The sequence below is a fragment of the Sciurus carolinensis genome, unplaced genomic scaffold (assembly GCF_902686445.1).
Source record: "Sciurus carolinensis unplaced genomic scaffold, mSciCar1.2, whole genome shotgun sequence".
NCBI classification, from domain to species: domain Eukaryota; kingdom Metazoa; phylum Chordata; class Mammalia; order Rodentia; family Sciuridae; genus Sciurus; species Sciurus carolinensis.
In genome coordinates this window covers 105938-124774 of record NW_025920240.1, presented here as the reverse complement: position 1 = coordinate 124774, position 18837 = coordinate 105938, and the positions used below count along the sequence as shown (strand labels likewise).

The 18837-nt window shown below is 37.6% G+C and overlaps 1 protein-coding gene and 1 pseudogene across 1 annotated transcript; one reads left to right on the top strand and one right to left on the bottom strand.

The window, feature by feature from the left end:
* Window positions 1-3886: 3886 nt before the first annotated feature.
* Window positions 3887-18100, top strand: LOC124975288 (DNA-directed RNA polymerase II subunit RPB2-like; annotated as a pseudogene).
* Window positions 16929-17243, bottom strand: LOC124975287 (renal cancer differentiation gene 1 protein-like). Its single transcript, XM_047538064.1, has one exon. The coding sequence runs from the start codon at window positions 17241-17243 to the stop codon at window positions 16929-16931; it is 315 nt and encodes a 104-aa protein (XP_047394020.1).
* Window positions 18101-18837: the final 737 nt, after the last annotated feature.

Below are 18837 nucleotides of genomic sequence, written 5' to 3'. Positions count from 1 at the left end.
AGAGCTCGGTGGCATCATGGTTCCCATGGCAACCAGAGATGCTTCTGATCCTGGCGGTTTAAGACCAAGATTGAAAAGAAGCACTAGCTGCATGATGACAGTAAGAGAAAAGAGGAAGTGAGGCAGGGCTAAGGGCCTGACCTTTCAAGAAAATGGATCCTAAACTTTTGACCCATTTGAATTGGATCTATGGGATTTGTGGGGTGCAGCCGTGTGGGCCGGGGATGGCTCTGGATCCAGCAGGAAAAGTTATCCCCCTGAAGCCTGACAGCTTGCACTATACCTCAGGAATGTTAGGTGGCAGTGTGCTGGTTTGGCAGCAGGAGGCATCATGACAACGAGGTCACCTGGCTCCTGCTGTTGGCAGGGAGCTCTCACGAGGTTTGGCGACCAGGTAGGGATGGAGTTCTGCAGGAGGTCATGTGTTCACCCAGCTTATGTGGGCCCCATCAGCATTGTACTCCGAAACCACCCATCCTTGTCTGTCTACATCCAGGATTTGGCTCAACCAGACAACTTGTCTATGGTCATAGCAACCACAAGGCATAATGGCTGCTGACAACTCAGGGCAGGGGAGAGTGCAGCACAGACTCTGGCTAAGGTGCACCTTGAATTTTGAGACATCACAGCCTGTCTGATCGGTTGCCCCTCCTTTCCGAAGTAGACATAACAGGAGACAGCTGGAACCTGGGGAGTTGGTCTTCCAAGTGCAAGTGTGTGACTGCTGTGATGGCTTATGAGGAGACCAGGGAGTCATTCACTAAGCATGTTGGAAGGAGGAACATTTGTAGCTGCCAGACAAGGAGATATGATTTGTGCTCACTCCACCTGCCAGGGCCAACCACCAAGGTCCTTCCTTACAACTGGGCTGCACTGGGAATTTGCCCTGCCATGATTTTTCCACCTGTCCTGCAACTCACCTTCTGAGGAAGAAATATGTAGCCCATATCTGTTCACCCAAGTGTTCATTCCCTTGACCCGACTACTGTCTGTGGCACAAGGTCCCCTGAGAAAAGGCCAAGAGTCCTATTATCAGCCCTTGTGAGATGCAGAGCACAAGCCAGTGGATGAAACGAGAGCCTGCTCTTGGTATGGGGAACACATTCTCACAGGACAGAATACCAGAAGTAAGGAGGCCTCAGAATGAAAGAGGAATGGCACAGACTTCAAGGGTGAATACTCTAAAAGGAAGAGTATTTGAAGAGACATTTGAAGAGCATGAGAAGTAGACGAGTGTTGGTGTTGAAAACCAACTTCAGTGAAGGGACACTAAATAAATGGGCATTCCTTAAGGTCTGTGTCCCAATTCCCAGACATTTCTGTAGTTTCAATATCCCATCCAGGTACAGGAGGTACTCAATGCCAGGTCATTGTGTGGGCAAGCATCATGACTGACCCTGATTCCCTGTGCTGAATCCTGGCTTTTCCTGTTGCTTGTAAAGGACACCTGATGATGTATATGCTGATTTTTACTTTTTTCCACACAAGATTTCTGAGGAAAGGCTTTCTTTCACCGCACTCTCTTCTCCTTTGACCTTCAATGTAAATGACTTCACATTGCAATATGCAGTAGAGAAGCATGGCTCTGGAAATCAATTGAGATTGACATGCAACGTGCTGAGCAATGCAAGTCCACTTCAGTTTCACAGCTTCTGGAGTGTGCCCAAGAAGCCTGTTTTTTCAAAAACTAGTGCAGTTGTCATTTTGAAGTTCCTGCCATTTGCAACCTGGTGAGCATTGTCTTTTTGAAGAACTTGCTGATGATATAACCCCATGAGCATAGTCATAAGAAAGAGCTATCCTGTAAGTTGCTGTGAGTTGACTCATGTCTATGAACATCTTCTGCTAAGAAAAGCAGGTGACTGGGAATGCACTGCTACCTTTGAGCGCAGCTCCATGTTGAAAGTCTGATTGGAAAATGCTTGCCTGTCCAATTTGTTCTTTTCCAACTGTGCCAATTTATTTGATGAAAAGAAGAAAAAGATGAGAGGATTGAGTGTTGGCATATTCAAATGTCTTTCTGTCCCTTCCTCACCTGAGGATCAGGTTAGGGACTCGAACTGTGGTCCTTGCACATGCTATGTGAGCGCTTTCCAAGGGGAGCTATCTCTTCAACTTCACAGGACGTGCTTTAATGTACACTCAAGTTCCTTACTGGTCTGACTCTTTCAAATTCTCTGCAGACAACACAGCCCCAAACACAGCCACCAAATTCCTTAGAAAATATTCATCTTCCTCTCCACAGCAATACTGCAAGAAACCTTTCATGCACATCAAGACCCACAATCAAGAGGTGCTTCCTGAGGGGAAATGGTGATCCCTATCTATTGAAGGAGGAAAAGATTTGTAGCTGAGTACTGAGCAGAAAATGAAGTCAGTAAGCCTGGAGGCCAGGTGGGGGTGAGGCAGAAGGAGAGGCAGGTGTATGTGAGAATCTGAATATGCCCAGGTTGTCAATATGAAGGGAGACATGGAGTATTATTCACATCTGGATCCCTAGCCATTCGAATCACAAATTGCTGACTCCTTCCTCCCGCCTCTTTCTCCTTCTGGTATTTTCCCTGGACAGTTTCTGACCAGAAGATATCTGGGCATAAGGCACAACACAGTGGAGGTGCTGGATCTTGCCTACCATCTTATTTAAGGATGAGGGAGAAAAAGTTGTTTCTCCTGGACAAAGCCTTTTTCCCCAAATGAGGGAATACTTCAGGAATACAGGCAGACCCTGTCAGTAAATCTAAAGAGGATAAGGGAAAAGGTGATGGCTCATGTGTTCTGGGGTCCCAGATCAATATTTGCTGGCAGGAAGAAAACACAAATTCCTCATGCAATATCCACCTGCCACTTGTTAGTTTTGTAGCTCTTTCTCTCAAATTTCAATGGAGTCAGATAAGTGACTGAAAGTCATATCCTGGATCTCTCAATCCTTCAACTTCAATCCCTTCCTCTCAGAATATGGTCTCCCTTTGGTTTCCAGTATTCCCATTCCGTGAGAGGAAAAGATGGGAGATCTACTCTATTCTCAGTGGAAGGGGCTGGCTTCAGGCATGGCAGTTGTGAAGGGCACAGAGGTTGCAGGCTCCCTAGTATCACGTACATTTTCTCTTTCCCCAGAGGATTTCTCCATATCTTCGGTCTCCTGGATGTTGAGGAGTGGCTTCTGTGACCTCGTGCCTGCACCTCAGACAGTGCCTGATGTCACAGAGTGGTGGCATGACAGCTCGATGGCATCAAGTTTTCTATGGCAACCAGAGACGCTACTGATCCTGGCACCTTCAGACTGAGATTGAAAAGAAGCACCAGCTGTGCAGTGATGGTAAGAGGAAAGAGGAAGGGAACCAGACCAGGGGACTGATCTTTCAAGAAATGTGATCCTAAACTGTTTACCCAGTTGAAGTGGAGCTATGTGGTTTGTGTGGTGGAGCCAGTGGACTGGGGATTGCTTTGGGTCCAGCAGGGCAGGGTAGCCTGCTGAAGCCTGACAGCTCACCTTATACTCCATGCCTGCTAAGTGGCGCTGTGCTGGTTTGGCTGCACCAAGCATCATGACAGTGTGGTCACCTAGTTCCTGCTGTTGACAGGGAACCCCCACGAGGTCTGCTTGTCAGGGACAGCTGATGACGTATATGCTGATTTTTAGTTTTTTCAGCACAAGATTTCTGAGTAAAGGTTTTCCAATGATACTGGGAAACTAGGTTTCACATTCCTCCAGTTCCTTCTGAATGCTGTCTGTCAGAGCTAACACATATGCATCCCCAAATCGTACAATTGAACTTCAAGTCATTTGCAACCTGATGCCAAGGAAAACTGAGTGGGAAAAGCCAGGACCAAAATCGACTGTCTTTGGTCCTCACCTCTTGCTTTTCTGGATGACTTTGAGTTCGACATGGAAAGTGCTGAGCAGTGCACATCCACTTCAGTTTCACAGCATCTGGAGTGTGCCCAAGAAGCCTGGTAATTGCCAAAGACTCATTTAGTATCATTTTGAAGTTCCTCCATTTGCCACCTGGTGAGTATCATCTTCTTCAACAACTTCCTTATGGTATAACCCCATGAGCATACTTGTGAGAAAGATCTAACCTATGATTTTCCTGTGAGTTGTCTCATGTCCACAATCACCTCATCTTAAGAAATGCAGGTGACCATTGAAGCACTTCTAACTTTTACCACAGCTCCATGCTGAACATCTAAGTGGAGTAAGCTTGCATGTCCAACTGGTACTTATTCAACTGTGCTGATCCAGTTGATGAAATGATGAAAAAATATTGAGACCTTGGAGGGTTGGCATATTGAAGAGTTTTTTTTTTTTTCTTTAAAGAGATGGGTTTTTGTTTGATTTCCTTATGCATGCCTGTAATCCCAGTGTCTTGGGAGGCTGAGGCACGAGGATCTCTAGTTTAAAGCCAGTATCAATAATTCCAAGGTTCCAAGAAGACCCTGTCTCTAAATATAATAGGAAATATGACTGGTATGTTGACTTAGTGGTTGAGTGTCCCTGAGTTCAAACCCTGGTACTCTTCCATCTTTCCCCAAGAAATAGAAATGTTGTCTTTCTGTTGCCCAGTCTGGCTCTAAACTCCAAGGTTTAAATGATGCTCTTATCTCAGCCTCCCCCATAGTTGTGACTTGCAGGTGCATGCCACTGCACCTGGCTATTGAGATTGTTGTTGTGTTGGCAAGAAGGGCGCTACAGATCAAATCCACAGCCATATGTGTCCTAGACAGATGTTTGCTCTACCACTGGTCTACATTCACAAACAGGACAGCATTTTAATGACGTACTATTCTTAAGTTTTTAATGAAAATAGTTATGATTCAGTGTCCTGAATAATAAAATATTTGTATAGTTTCATGAAGATGTTTCATCTTAAATTTTCCATAACAACCATTTTTACTTATATTAGGCCATGGCTTCCATGTGATTTTTATATATCAGTAGATGTCCCTTATAGTTGATAAATTATAAATCCCACACTCTACTCAAAGAAAATGTCCCAGTCACTTAAAAAAATAAAAAAGAAAAAGAAAAAGAACAGAGCTGGGGCTGTTGCTCAGTGGTAGAGAATTTGTGTCGGATGTTTGAGGCACTAGGTTTAATCCTCATTACCATATAAAAGTAAATAAATAAAGATTAAAAAAAAGAAAAGAAAATGACCCATCCTTAGGTTGTGCTTAATACAAGGATGGTTGTATGCTTTATTCTCTACCATAGGCCCTATCTTTTTATTGGTGGTCATAATTGATTTGATCAGGTTAAGAAATTTGTTAAAGAGTCAGCCATTTTGTACTCCTGCCAATGACCTAGGTGATGTGATGATGCCAAAATGGGAGGCTGGTTATAATATCTCAGAAAATTGATGTAAGAATCCAAGAGAGTCAGTCAGTAATTACTAGGAAGTGGGGAGTAGAAGCTAAAAAAGACTCAGGTATTAAATGTCATTGTCACAATGTGGAGGAATTGAGACAGATGTGATGGGGTACTTCCTACTGCTGAGGGCTGATGAGGCAATCCAGTTTTTAGGGTTGCACTAGATCTTAGAACTCTCCAACCTCTGATGCCTAACTGTAGCTTTCCTGGTTGGTTCTAGGGAGTCATCTGCTGAGATTTCACTTGCATTTTTATCTCTTTCTGTCTTATGTATTTCTTTCCCTGTCCCTTTCCTGAACAAGAGCCTGTTCCTTGTGACTAATAAGGTCCATCCTCCTCTTGGACCTTCTAATTTCTGTATCTAAACTACTAACTCATCTCTCACACATGCTTCATTTTTATCATGTCATTTGCTGAGTATTTTCACTGAAATAACTTACTCTCATCTCTCCTTTGACATATTTTAAAGAGAACTAATGATCTTGTTTTGTTATTGTTTTGGTGCTGGGGTTCTAACCCAGAAACTTGTGTTTGCTAATGAGCAATATCCCCAAGCCCAGAACTAATGATTTTTAACCTAAAATTCATACACATTCCCTATTTTAGTTTTGTTCTTTTTTATTTTATTTTTTGAAATGGGCATTGAACTCAGAGTCACTTAACCACTGTATTTTATTTAGAAACAGGGTCTTACTGGGTTCTTATAGCCTCACTAATTTGCTGAGGCTGGTTTTGAACTTCCAATCCTCCTGCCTTACCTCCCAAGCCACTAGGGTTGCAGGCATTTACCACTGTTTCTGGCCCCTATTTTAGTGTTTAATATCACCATCCTCCCTTTTATTCAAATTAACATTTTTAATATTATTTTTCACTCTCCATTTTCTTTGACCCTTTTTTCAAGAAATGTTTAAAGAGGTTGAATAAAATTTGTCTATAAAACACCTAGTGCTGTCATTATTCTTTTTTTAGATACCTCACGATATCTTGTTTAGTGGTTGGCATATTGTGATTGGTTCTTAAGAATATTTGAATTGAATTATAATGAGAATGAAGAAATATGCTAGAAAACAAACCAAGTTGAAACTGATTTTTGGACTTAATCATTTTCCTAGTTCTTATTTTGATGAAAAAGTCTTGGTCAGACAACAGTTGGATTGTTTTGATAAGTTTATTCAGATGTCTCTTCAAAGAATTTTGGAAGATGCTCCACCTATTGACCTACAAGCTAAAACTCAACATGCTAGTGGAGAAGTCAAAGAATTGGTAAGATGGTTATTCTAATAAGTTGCATGGATAAAAGATAGCTTGAAATTTCAGCCCTGCTTGCACTGGGCTTAAAGGTTAAAAGTTATTAAGAGTTTTTAGCAGTGTACTTACAGTATCTTTAGCCAACCACTGATTTTTTTGTTACTAGAGATGTGTTTTTGTAAGTAAGTCAGAACCCTAATCCTTATGCAGATGGGGTATTTGATATTTGGGAAGAAGGAACTCACAGATGAGCTGCTAAGAGAAGCAAACCAGAAATAGTTACTTAAATAATTTTACTTTTTTCCCCCAACCTTCCAGTTCTGGGGATTGAACCCAGGACCTTGCATATGCTAGGAAGGCACTCGACACCTGAGCTATGTTCCAACCCCTTTTTATTTTATATTGAGTCACTCTTTCTCATTGAAAAGGCTGTCCCCAAACCTGAAAACCATCCTGCCTTAGACTTCCAAGTAGCTAGGATTACAGGCAGTGCCATCATGCCTAGATAAGAAAAAGTGTTAGGAGGACTTTTTCTCCTGATTTTTGTTTATTACATGGGATGCATTATCATAACAATATGAGACTGAAAAAAGGAAAATAAAAAGCCAAATGTGGGGTTGCCTGTGTGTAATCCTAGCTACTTCAGAGTCTGAGGCTGGAGGATCTCCAGTTTTAGACCAGCCTATTTAACAAAGGGAGACCGTTCTCAAAGTACAAATAAAAGACAAAAAGGAAAATCATCAAAACTTATTAGCCCTTTTTATTTTTTCAGTTCTTTAAAATTTTAATCACATATGTGCATTTTTTAACATTGTTAAAATTATAACTTTAAATTATAACATTCTTAGATGTATGATTTTAGTTTTATATTATAATTGTAAAGTTCAAAATAATGCATTGACTATTCCCAGTTTTAGAAATGAAGAGAGGCAGCTGTGGGATAATGTTGGACTTTGATTGACAGAGAAAACTGTAAAGCAAAATGAGGTAGAGTTAGTGGGAAAAGTGATTATTTGTAGCCATTTCAGTCTTATTTTTCCATAGGTTATATTAAGATGGCTGGTTTGTTTTCATTCTAATTGGACATGCTACACAGAATTTTGCTCTTAACAGCAAAAGTAATTGATGTTTCAGGGACTGTGATGGGAAAAGGAACATAAGATTTTTTTAATGATATTTTTCTTCATGGTTTATGCATAAATAGAGAGAATAGTATAACAGTATATTCAAAGTTCTAGTAGAAGTGATCTGTAAAGCTTAGTTATTAGAGCTTAATAGAAAAGAAGAGCAGAGGAGAAAAAGGCTTAGGCATTTCCACAAGAAAGTATTTGATGTGTTTGGTTTGAGAGTGGGATGGGAACCACTGCTATCAACCTCTAAATTTTAGTTTACATTCCCCCACCTCTCACCCCATAATACTAGGTATTTAACCCAGGGCCTCGCCTATGGTGAGGCAAGTCCTCTACCACTGAGCTATATTCCCAGCCCTCTTTATTTCATTTTGAGATAGGGTCTTAATGAGTTGCCCATGCAGTCTTTGTCTCAGTCACTCAAGTAGCTGGGATCACAGGTGTGTGCCACTGCACCCAGCCCAGTTTCTGTTTTTGGTCTCTTTGGATTATAAAATGGAGCCAGATTGTCAGAGATTTTGAATGATGTGAGGAATTGTTGAAAAATTATCAGAGAATATGCATAAAGCATTATTTAAGAAAGATCACTTTGAAAGTGGTATTTACTTAAAAGGGAAAGAGATTGGAAGTAGTTGAAAATCTTAGAATAGTCTAAGATAGTTTCCTAAACTAGAGTGATGATGGAAATAAGGAATGGAGAGTTCCTTCCCCTTGGTTCAATACTCCTACCAATTCTCTTTTCCCTTTATCTATTCCAGTTTGGGAGCCTTGGATATCAATAATTATCCCTTAAGAAAGGGTCTGCTTAGTTCCATCTTCTATGAGATTTGATGTAGAGAGAAGTCCTGTATCTATTTCTCTCTGAAGAGTTATATTCATGGATCTTATTTAGTTAGGCAGCAGATGTTTAATTGAGAACTTTTTGTTTGTTTGTATTTTGCTGTGGGCTGAGCTATAGTCAGCCAGGATTGGAAGTGCTTAGTACTTTTTACAGAATGAGAATGATTAGGATTTCTCTTTTGGTGTGTGTGTATGTGTGTGTGTGTGTGTGTGTGTGTGTGTGTGTGTGTGTGTGTGTTTGGTTCTGGGAATTTAACCCAAGTGTGCTTTACCACTGAGCTGTATCCCAAGCCTTTTAAAATATTTTGTACAATTTTGAGAGAGAATCTCACTAAGTTGCTTAGGAGTTTGCTAAGTTGCTGAGGCTGTCCTTGAACTTGCCATCCTCTTGTCTCAGCCTCCTTAGTCACTGGGGCTATAGGCATGCACCACTGTGCCTGCACTTTTATTTTTTATTTTTATTTTTTGGTTATTTAATGGAAGAGTTAGGTTTATTTTTTCTAATATTCTATTGATTAGATTTGAGAAGTTCTAAATATCAATTTATTTTTGTTCTCTGGTCATTTTGTACTTTTGACCTTAATCAGAGAGAGGGGTATAAAATTGTATAGATCTTTAATAAAATTTGTTTTGACTGATATTAACCTGTATGCAGTTTTTATGTACCTATGGCATATTAAGTCATTTTATTTCTGCCTTAAGAAAGCAATTAGGTGTAAAACTATACATATATGTAGTGTGTATGTTGACTTTGAAGAGTTCTCATATTAATAATAGACTAATTTTGCCACTTTGAAGAACTAATTTTACTTAAAATATTAATGTCATTAATTAACATCAGAATCAATAAAGTGTTTATGGAAAAAAATTATTTGCCCTTTTCCTGTTTCTTGTTTAATTTTAGTCAATGTATTTGTTGAAATTTGAGCAAATTTACCTCTCCAAACCTACCCATTGGGAAAGATGGTGCTCCTTCACCAATGATGCCAAATGAGACCAGATTAAGAAATCTCATGTAAGAAATATATTTTTTGTCACCATTGGTTACTGAACTAGAATTCAGAAAATATATGTTAACCAGGTGAGGATTTATGTTTTAGCAAATATCCTACTATTGCTCAACTGTGACATATTTCTATTTTTAAAGGTATTCTGCTCCACTTTACGTTTACATCACAAAAACAGTCATTAAAGAAGGTGAAGAAAACTTCAGACTCAGCATCAGAAAACTTTTATAGGAAAAATTCTAATTATGTTGCATTCAACTTGCTGCCTGTTGAATGACTTAACAGATCATGATCTTTGTGAGTTAAATGAATGTCCCTTGGATCCTGGTGGCTATTTTATTATTAATGGATCTGAAAAGGTATAGTAACATTATTTTAACACATTACAAAATGATAGTTAAAATTTAAATTATTAAATTTGAAAAGGAAAAGTAGACTTTCATACAGGGTAACCAGAAAGTGGATTTAAAATTATTTATGGTGTGACAGCTAAACTTAAGCTTTATTTAGAAGAATAAAACATAAACTAGCATTTCATCATTTGTTAGAGTTATATATTTTTACAAAGCATTTAATGCAAAATGGAGTTTGCAAAGTTCAAGAATTGCTATTTCTCTGCAAACCTTTATGATCAAGTTAAATTAATGTGCACATTTCACTCTTTGTACTTCAATGACCTCTTGGTTTCATGGTTATAACTTTCTTATTGCCCATATTGCTTGATTAGAGAAAATGGCAACAAAACATAGTCTATGTGTTTGCCAAAAGGATTCTAAATATGCCTCCACAGGAGAGTGTAGGTCATGTCTAGAGAATTCTTCCTGATCTACCAGTACTATATGGGTTAGCATGCTGGCAAGAGCAGTGCAGGTATGGTCTGGGATATGATGTGCTTTTATTTTTTCTTTACTTTGTGTCTTGTTTTGCATTCTTAGTCAATAAAAGCTTCTCTGGAGCATGTAATTGGTATTATGTGTTAGGTATTATTATTATTACCATGTAACAGATTACTTCAACAGCAACATTTATCATCTTGTAGTTTCTGTGGGTCAGGAATCTGGGTGCAGCTTAACTAGGTCCTCTTACTGAGTGTCTCTCATAAGGTGATAGTCAAGGTCTTTGCCTAGGTTGTAGTCATCCCAAGTATATTCACATGGTTGTTGACAGGATTCAGTTCCTTACTGGCCATTGGACAGTTTCAGTTCTTTACTGGCTGTTGATTGGAAGTCTCTCTGTTTCTTGCCATGTGGTCCTCTCCATTCAGTAGCTGACACAGAGAGCAAGCCAAAGAGCAATAGAGCCAGGCACAGTGACATATGTGTATAATTCCATCAACCTGGGAGGCTGAGGCAGGATGATCATAAGTGCGAGGTCAGCCTGAGAAATTTAGCAAGAAGACCTTATCTCAAAAATAATAAAGGGGTGTGGTTGGTGCTAAGGATGTGGTAGAATGCCCACAAAGGCCCACATAATCCCTGGTATGGTGAGTATGGGCTGGCAGAAGAGCTAGTTAGTATAAGCAAGATGGAACCACTCTTTTTTAGCTTACTTAGGAATTCTATCATAAGTTTTATTTTTCTTTGTGGTACTTGGGAATGGACCAAGAGTGCTCTACTACTAACTGCATCCCCAGTCCTTTGAAAGAAATTGGAAAATAGAAATTTGTATGTAAGAGGCTCTTTTTTAGTTTTTAAGTGGTATTCAAACTAGAAGGTACTTCATTATTTTAGTCAGTTTTTTTGCTGCTGTGACTAGACTGATCAGCACAATTGTAGGGGAGGAAAATGTTGGGGGCTTATGATTTCAGAGGTCTTAGTCTGAAAATTCTGACTCCATTCCTCTGGGCTTGAAGTGAGGCAGAACTTTATGGCAGAAGAGTGGGGCCAAGAGAAACATCCTACATGGTGATGAGAAAGCAGAGAGAGAGACTCTACTCACCAGACACTCAAAGCTACAACCCCAATTCCTGCCTCCTTCAGCCATACCCTGCCATTTCAGTTACCACTCAGTTAATCCCTATCTGGATTAATTCACTGATTAGGTTAAGGATATAACCCAATCATTTCTTCTCCAAACCTTGCATTGTCTCACATGTGAACTTTTGGGGGACATCACATCTAAACCATAGCACTCAAAGATTGGCTCTGATTTAATAGTTTTTATTCTTTACTTACCTTTTTCTATATTTGTCTATTCATGTCCTTGCTCTTTTACTGCTTGTCTATATTTTTCTTCCCAAGACACCCCAACCCCCAGGGAGTAGGGGATAGAAAGGTATCAATTGTATTTGTATTCTTTGGCAGTCAAAAGTCATTTTCAAGTGTGGTATTTGTTTAATTCTTAGAGGATCTTGACAGGCAGATGGATAAGAATGGAAGTTCTATATGGTTTATATAACCAGGTTTTCTGTAAAATTATTAACTTACTTAAGCAGTTTTGAAAAGAATTTGTAGGAGGTTCCTCAGAGTATGGGAAGACATGATTTTATGACATATATAAACTTAAATGGTTTGCTTGCTGTCTCCCATTTTTGGGGGGATTTAAATTTTTTTGTTTGGTGGTATTGGGGATTGAACCTAGAGGTACTTTATCACTGAGCTATACCCCTCTTCCTTTTTATTTTTTATTTTGAGACAAAGTTTTGCTAAGTTGTGGAGACTGGTTTGGACTTCGCCAAGGCTGACCTCAAAATTATGAACCTCCTGCCTCAGCCATCTGAGTAGCTGGAATTTAAATGGTTTTCTTGGTGCTTTTATATCTCTCTGAGATCTTGCATATTTGTGTTCTAATGGTATTTTATTTTTGTATGGTGCAAAAAAAGTGCTATTGTTCAGTGTATTGTGGAAACTCTACCATATATCAAGCAAGAAGTTCCCATCATTACTGTGTTCAGAATATTAGGTTTTGTGTCTGATAGAGATATCCTAGAACATATTACTTATGATTTTGAAGATCCAGTGATGATCGAAATGGTAATGTGAAAATAGAATATATTCATAGTGTCTGATAAGAAATTTAGAGGTACTAAATTTTGCTAACCTTAAAACATAGAAGAGCTGGGCATGGGGTGCATGCCTGTAATCCCAGCAGCTCCAGAGACTGCGGCAAGAGAATGGCAAGTCCAAAACCAACCTCAGCAACTCAATGAGACCCTAGGCAACTCAGCAAGATCCTGTCTTTAAATGAAGTATAAAATAATGACTGGGGGTGTGGCTAAGTGGGTAAGTGCTCCTGGGTTCAATCCCTGGTACCAAACAAACAAACCCTAAAACACCAGAAATTGGTGCTAAAGAGCAATTTGACTGTTACAAATTTCATGTGTAGTGAAAGTATTCCCTGTCTAGGCCTCTCTGCTGACAGTTCCATACAAAATAGACATGAAAAGTATAGACAGTCAAAAGTTCAATGGCAGCCTCATGAAGAAAGCAGTAAGAAAAATTATAAAAGTACTCTAGTCTAGTGTAATTTAGTAAAAAGGAAAAATGAGTAGTTGATACCTTTATTTCTTTTTATTTTGAGGAAAAGAAAAATCTTCTTTTGTAGGAATTTCAAACTTAGAGAACAGTTGCTAGAGTAGTGCCAAGAGTTCTGTATTCTTCACTCAGATTTAGTTGTTAACTTGGCTACATTTACTTTATTATTCTGTCTATACATACACATGACTTTTTTTTCTGGACTATTTGAGAGTATGTTAACAGGTATCATGCCTCTTTACTCCTAGTACTTTAGTCTGTTTCCTAAGATCCAAGATATTCACTTACATAATCGTGGTATAATTACTAAAATCAAGAAATTTAATGTAGATGTAACAGTATGAATATGCAGATCTTATTCATGTATTTGCTAGTTGTATTTGCTAGTTCTTCCCCTCCCTTATGTAGGGGATTGAATTCAGGGGCATTATACTATTGAGCAACAGCCTCATTTGTGTGTATGCATGAGTGAATGAGTGAGGGAGTACATGCAGTGCTGGGGATGAAGCTCAGGACCTTGAGCATGGTAGGCAAGCATTCTACCACTGAGTCACATCCCCAACTCCCATCTTTTTGTATATCTTGAGACAGCCTAGCAAAGTTGTCTAGGCTGACCTGGAACTTGAAATCTTCCTGCCTCAGCCTCCTGAGTGCCCCACCACACCCAGTTCCAACAACATTTTTAATAGTATTTTTTTCTTAGTTCAGAAAACAAGTCAGAATCATTCATTGCATTTTGTTGTTGTTGTTGTTTATTTGTTTTGGTACCAGGGATTTAACCCAGGAGTGCTTTACAAGTAACTACATCCCCAGCCCTTTGAGGTGGTTCTTCTAATTCTAAGGTTTTTATAATTCCTTGATTTTCTAAAAACACTTACATATTTGATTAGGTTTATAAGAATATTTGGCATATTATTAAGTTAAATGAGAGTTGACTCCTTTTGAGGTGAAAATATGAATTTGAAAATTTCTATATAAATTATTTGACAGGTTAAACCTTCTCTTGATGAATATTTTGTCATTCAAGAGCAGAATGTTGCATTAAATTTCATTGGTTTAAGAGGGGCAAAGCCTGGCATTACTGAAGAGAAAAAAAATAAATATGCAAAAGAAGTCTAACAAAAAGAATGCTTCCTCATATTGGTGTTAGTGATTTTTTGAGACCAAAAAGTATATTTCTTGGGATATTTTAAATTTTATTGTTTTAAATTCTCTAATAAGATATAGTTGAGATAGAGTGTTTTTCTTAAAGCTAAATGTAAAGAATGTTGTTTTATGATAAATATTATTGGGGGATAAAACAAAAACAAATGCTTTTTTCACTTCTTTTTTCTTTTTTTTAAGATATATGGTTCATAGGTTACTTTTAGCCACTTTGGCACAAGAGAAATAGATGAAAGAGATCACTATGGAAACAAAAGATTGGATCTTGCCTGGTCACTACTTGAGTTCTTTTTTAGAGGGTAAGATGTTACAGAAGGAAATTGTTGAAATAAGGAGATTGATTATAGATTGTTTCATTACACTTGGAGTTGCTAAACCATATTGGTACCATATTATGTACCTCTGAAACTTGCTATTTTCTCTTTGCTACTTGTTCAGATTTAATTTGTGTTCATATCTGGGAATGATGTTTGTAAGCACAGTGTATTTCTTGTTTATGTTTGTTTCTTTATATTTTTTAATACTAGGATTGGAACCTGGGGCATTTTACCACTGAACTGCATTCCCAGTTCTTTTTATGTTTATCTTGCTAGCTGCTGATGGTGGCCTTGAACTTGTGATCCTCTTCCTTCAGTCTCCAAGGAACAGGGATTATGGGCATGTGACACTGTGCCCGGCAGTGCATATTTTCTTTATTCCTCTGGTAACCTTGAGGAATGTGTGAGAAAATAATACATTGCCTTGATTTTCTTTGTTCTTTTTTTTTTTGCTTTGCAGTGCTGAGGATTGAACCTGGAACCTTGTGCATGCAAGGCATGCACTATAACACTGAGCTATATTCCCAGCCATGCATTTATTTTCTAAGTGCTGATACTGAAATTTTATTAGTCTTGTTTTGTATCTTCTCTTAAAGTATACTCACATGAGCTAGAGGAAAATGTATGAAAATGTTAGCAGTGATCATTTCTTTGAACATTGTGATTTTACATTTTTTTCCTTTTTTCTTTTGGTACTGAGAATTTAAGACAGGGGACTTTTACCACTGAGCTATATCCCCAACCCTTTTAATTCTTTGAGACACAGTCTTACTAAATTGCCCAGAGTCTTGCTAAATTGGCTAAGGCTGGCCTCAAACTTGTGATCCTACCATCTTAGCCACCAAAGTTGTTGGGATTATAGGCATGCACCACCACACCTGGCTTTTCATTTCTCCCCTACATTTATTTTTTTATTTATTCATTTTTGTTATTATTTTTTGCTTTTAATAAGTTTATTTTTGTATATTTTAAAACTGCAACTTTCAGAAATTTAAAAGAAAAATATTTTTATAATACTGAAATGAGCATCTCTTTGGTATGAAAATCACACAATATGTGTGATCTTGAACTAAAAAAAAAGAAGATATATGACCTAATATGCTGAACAAAACTATTCTTTGCCCATTCATATGTCCCCTTGCATTGCCCCCACTCTGGAGCTTAGGAATATACTTCTGGACACATCTCCATATCTACAAAGAATTAAGATGCCACAACAAATATGTTTAAAAAATTATAATATAGCAGAGCATCAAAGTTGGCTTAATAGTTGACACATGACACAAACCACCAAAAAGCAATATAAGATAAAGGACACATAAAATAGAACACTGTCACTGAGATCAATAATATATCATTTAAATTTGATACACTGGAAACAAAGCAATTTCTTTAGAATTATTATGTAAACTTGCAACTTAGTACTGAGTCACAAATTTGATAAGGTTTTATTTATTTATTTATTTATTTATTTACTTATTTATTTTTGCGGCGCTGGGGACTGAACCCAGGACCTTGTGCATGCAAGGCAAGTACTCTACCAACTGAGCTATCTCCCCAGCCCCTGATAAGGTATTTTAAAACAAGCAGTCAAACATACAAAAATGTAAAATACAAGAAATATTAACAATGAGAGCAATTAACCATAGAAATAAATAGGGTAAAAATATGCATTCTCTCTTGACATGATTTCATTTTCTGACATGCTTTTTTAAAAAGCACCTTCATACATTAAAAAAATGACATTTTTAAAAACTACTAACAAAGTTCAAATCCCCATTAAAAAAGAGAATGTTTACCTTCAAGTCAATGAAATTCAGATTCATACATTTTAGAGAAACAATTAGTCTTCATGCTAAATATATGAAGGAAAAAAGCTTTTAATTATGTTTGTCAAGTTTTTTATTCAACAAGGATTTAGCAAGTGTTGTGTGACACTGTTTCTAAGGATATAAAAGCAAGACTCAATCATAGGTTTTGGAGAGTTTACCCCAATGGAGTTGGATCTAGCATAGGCAAACTTAGTTAACTCCTATGGACCATAAAATGAAACTCAACTTCAAAGTCTACCATTCTTGCATCTTGATCTGTGTAGTATGTTACTGGTAGCACTATTAACATTAATTATCTACTGATTGAATTAACTTCCATAAAGGATTCTAGAAGTTTAGAGGGCAGAAAGTATTTAAGATTAAATGAATATTGGTCTGCATCAAAAATATCAGTATTCTTCTTTCATAAAATCCAGAAAAAATTTATTCTGAGTATTCAGAACTGCTGAAGAGATCATCCTATTTTGCAATACATGTGCAAAAATTTTATGTTAAAAAGGATGTTACACTGTCCAAATCAGGCCCAATCAGTTGTTAGGTTTTAAAGAATCATAGCCTTCTTTCAAGAGGTCCTGCCAAGTTTTTAAGGAAACGTGCATTTTCTGTACATTTGAGGGCAAGTTCTTCCACTTGAGCTGATACTGCAGATGTGACTTCAAAAAGTTTGGTTAGAGAAAATGCTGCATCTCTGATCTGCAGCTCCACTTCCCCCAGTGGGTCCACAGTTTGGTCACTGCTCCTGCTTGAAATTGGCCAACCCAAACTCACTGTGACACTGGGGGAGGATGCTGATGAAACATCTGAAGGAGAAGAGGGAGGCGGTGGGGGAGGCAAAGAAACATGAAACTCCTCACAGTCAGTCATGGGGAAGGACTGGTACCACAGATCTGGACTTAAACAGCAGAACTGACACCCTTTCCCCCATGTTTAAAAAAATATTTTTAGTTGTGGATGAACACAATAACTTATTTATTTTCTTATGTGTTACCGAGCATACAACCCAATGCCTCACAAGGGCTAGGCAAGCACTCCACCACTGAGCCACAACCCCAACCCTCCCTATATTTTTTGTTGGTGCATTACAGTTGTACATAATGATATTTGTTGTTACATATTCCTTTGTGAACACATGATAGCAATGTAATTTGGCCTTAAATTTTAATCTTGATGTTTCTATATTTCCCATATTTTCTTTAGTGAACTTTCAGAAAAATTATTTTTAATAGCAAAACACATAGACATTACAAAAAGATTATTAACATTAGTATTTTGCACAGGTTTTGTCAGTTTGTTATAAATTAGTATTTTTCAGCCTTTTTTGTTATTGTCTTACTGAGACATTTTTGACACCTTTTCTTAATTGCCACATAGGTGTATATACTATATATGTGTGTGGGTGTTTTTTTGTTGTTGTTGTTTTGGTTTGGTTTTGTGCCCTGCCACTACCATTTTCAACCCCTTGTGGGCAATATTGTCCTTGTTAAGAATGAATTTTGTAGATATTAACACATTTAAAGCAATACCATTTTGTTAGTATGTTTAGGAATTTGCTGAAAGAAGTGGGAATCTATGCATAGAAGTTTATTGATCGAGGAAAGGACTTTAACTTGGAGTTGGCAATTAAAACAAGAATGATATCTCATGGCTTAAAATAGTCTTCAGCTTCTGGAAACTAGGGTGACCAAAAGAAAGCTTGTCAAACCAGAGCTGGAGTATCTTAGGTGAGCGTGTCAACTATGACTATAGGATTCATAGAAAAAATGTTATAGGATTAGTAGTTTCTTTAATTTATTTACTGTAAGTTGTTTTGATTTTTATTTTGTTCTCAATATGAAATCACTAGAAGTTCTAAATTATGAAACTGATATTTTTCTTTAGCTATTAGCATAACAAAGAGGAACCAAGTTTTTGACTTACAGTTTAGAAACTCAAGATAGTTAATAAGAGTAACTATATAGGAGGTGAGACAGTATGTGTTAGCAAAGTTTTGTGTATTTAAAAATTTCCAAAAAAGAAAAATATTAAACATTTTATATTAGAAGCTGATCCAGAGAAAAAATTGGTGTCCCCTTCATTTGTTGAAAATGCATGGTACTTCAGAGTTTTTAATGTAGTGAATGCAGTCTCTAATCTCAACTGGAATATTAAGGAAAATTTTTTAAAAGGCTCATTAGGCATTTTTTAAATACTTTTTTATATTTGCTTTACTTTCTTCATTTTTGTTAATTGGAGATTACATCCAGGGTGTCGAACTATATTTCAAGCCCTTTTGTTTTTTATTATGAGATAGAACCTTGCTAAGTTGCAGAGGCTGGTCTTGAACTTGGGGTCCCCTGACTCAGCCTCCCAAGCCCCTGGGATTTCAGGAATGTGACATTATACCCAGTGTTCTGTTTTATTTTAATTTGATACAGGGTCTTGCTAAATTGTCAAGACTGGTCTCAAACTTGAGAACCTC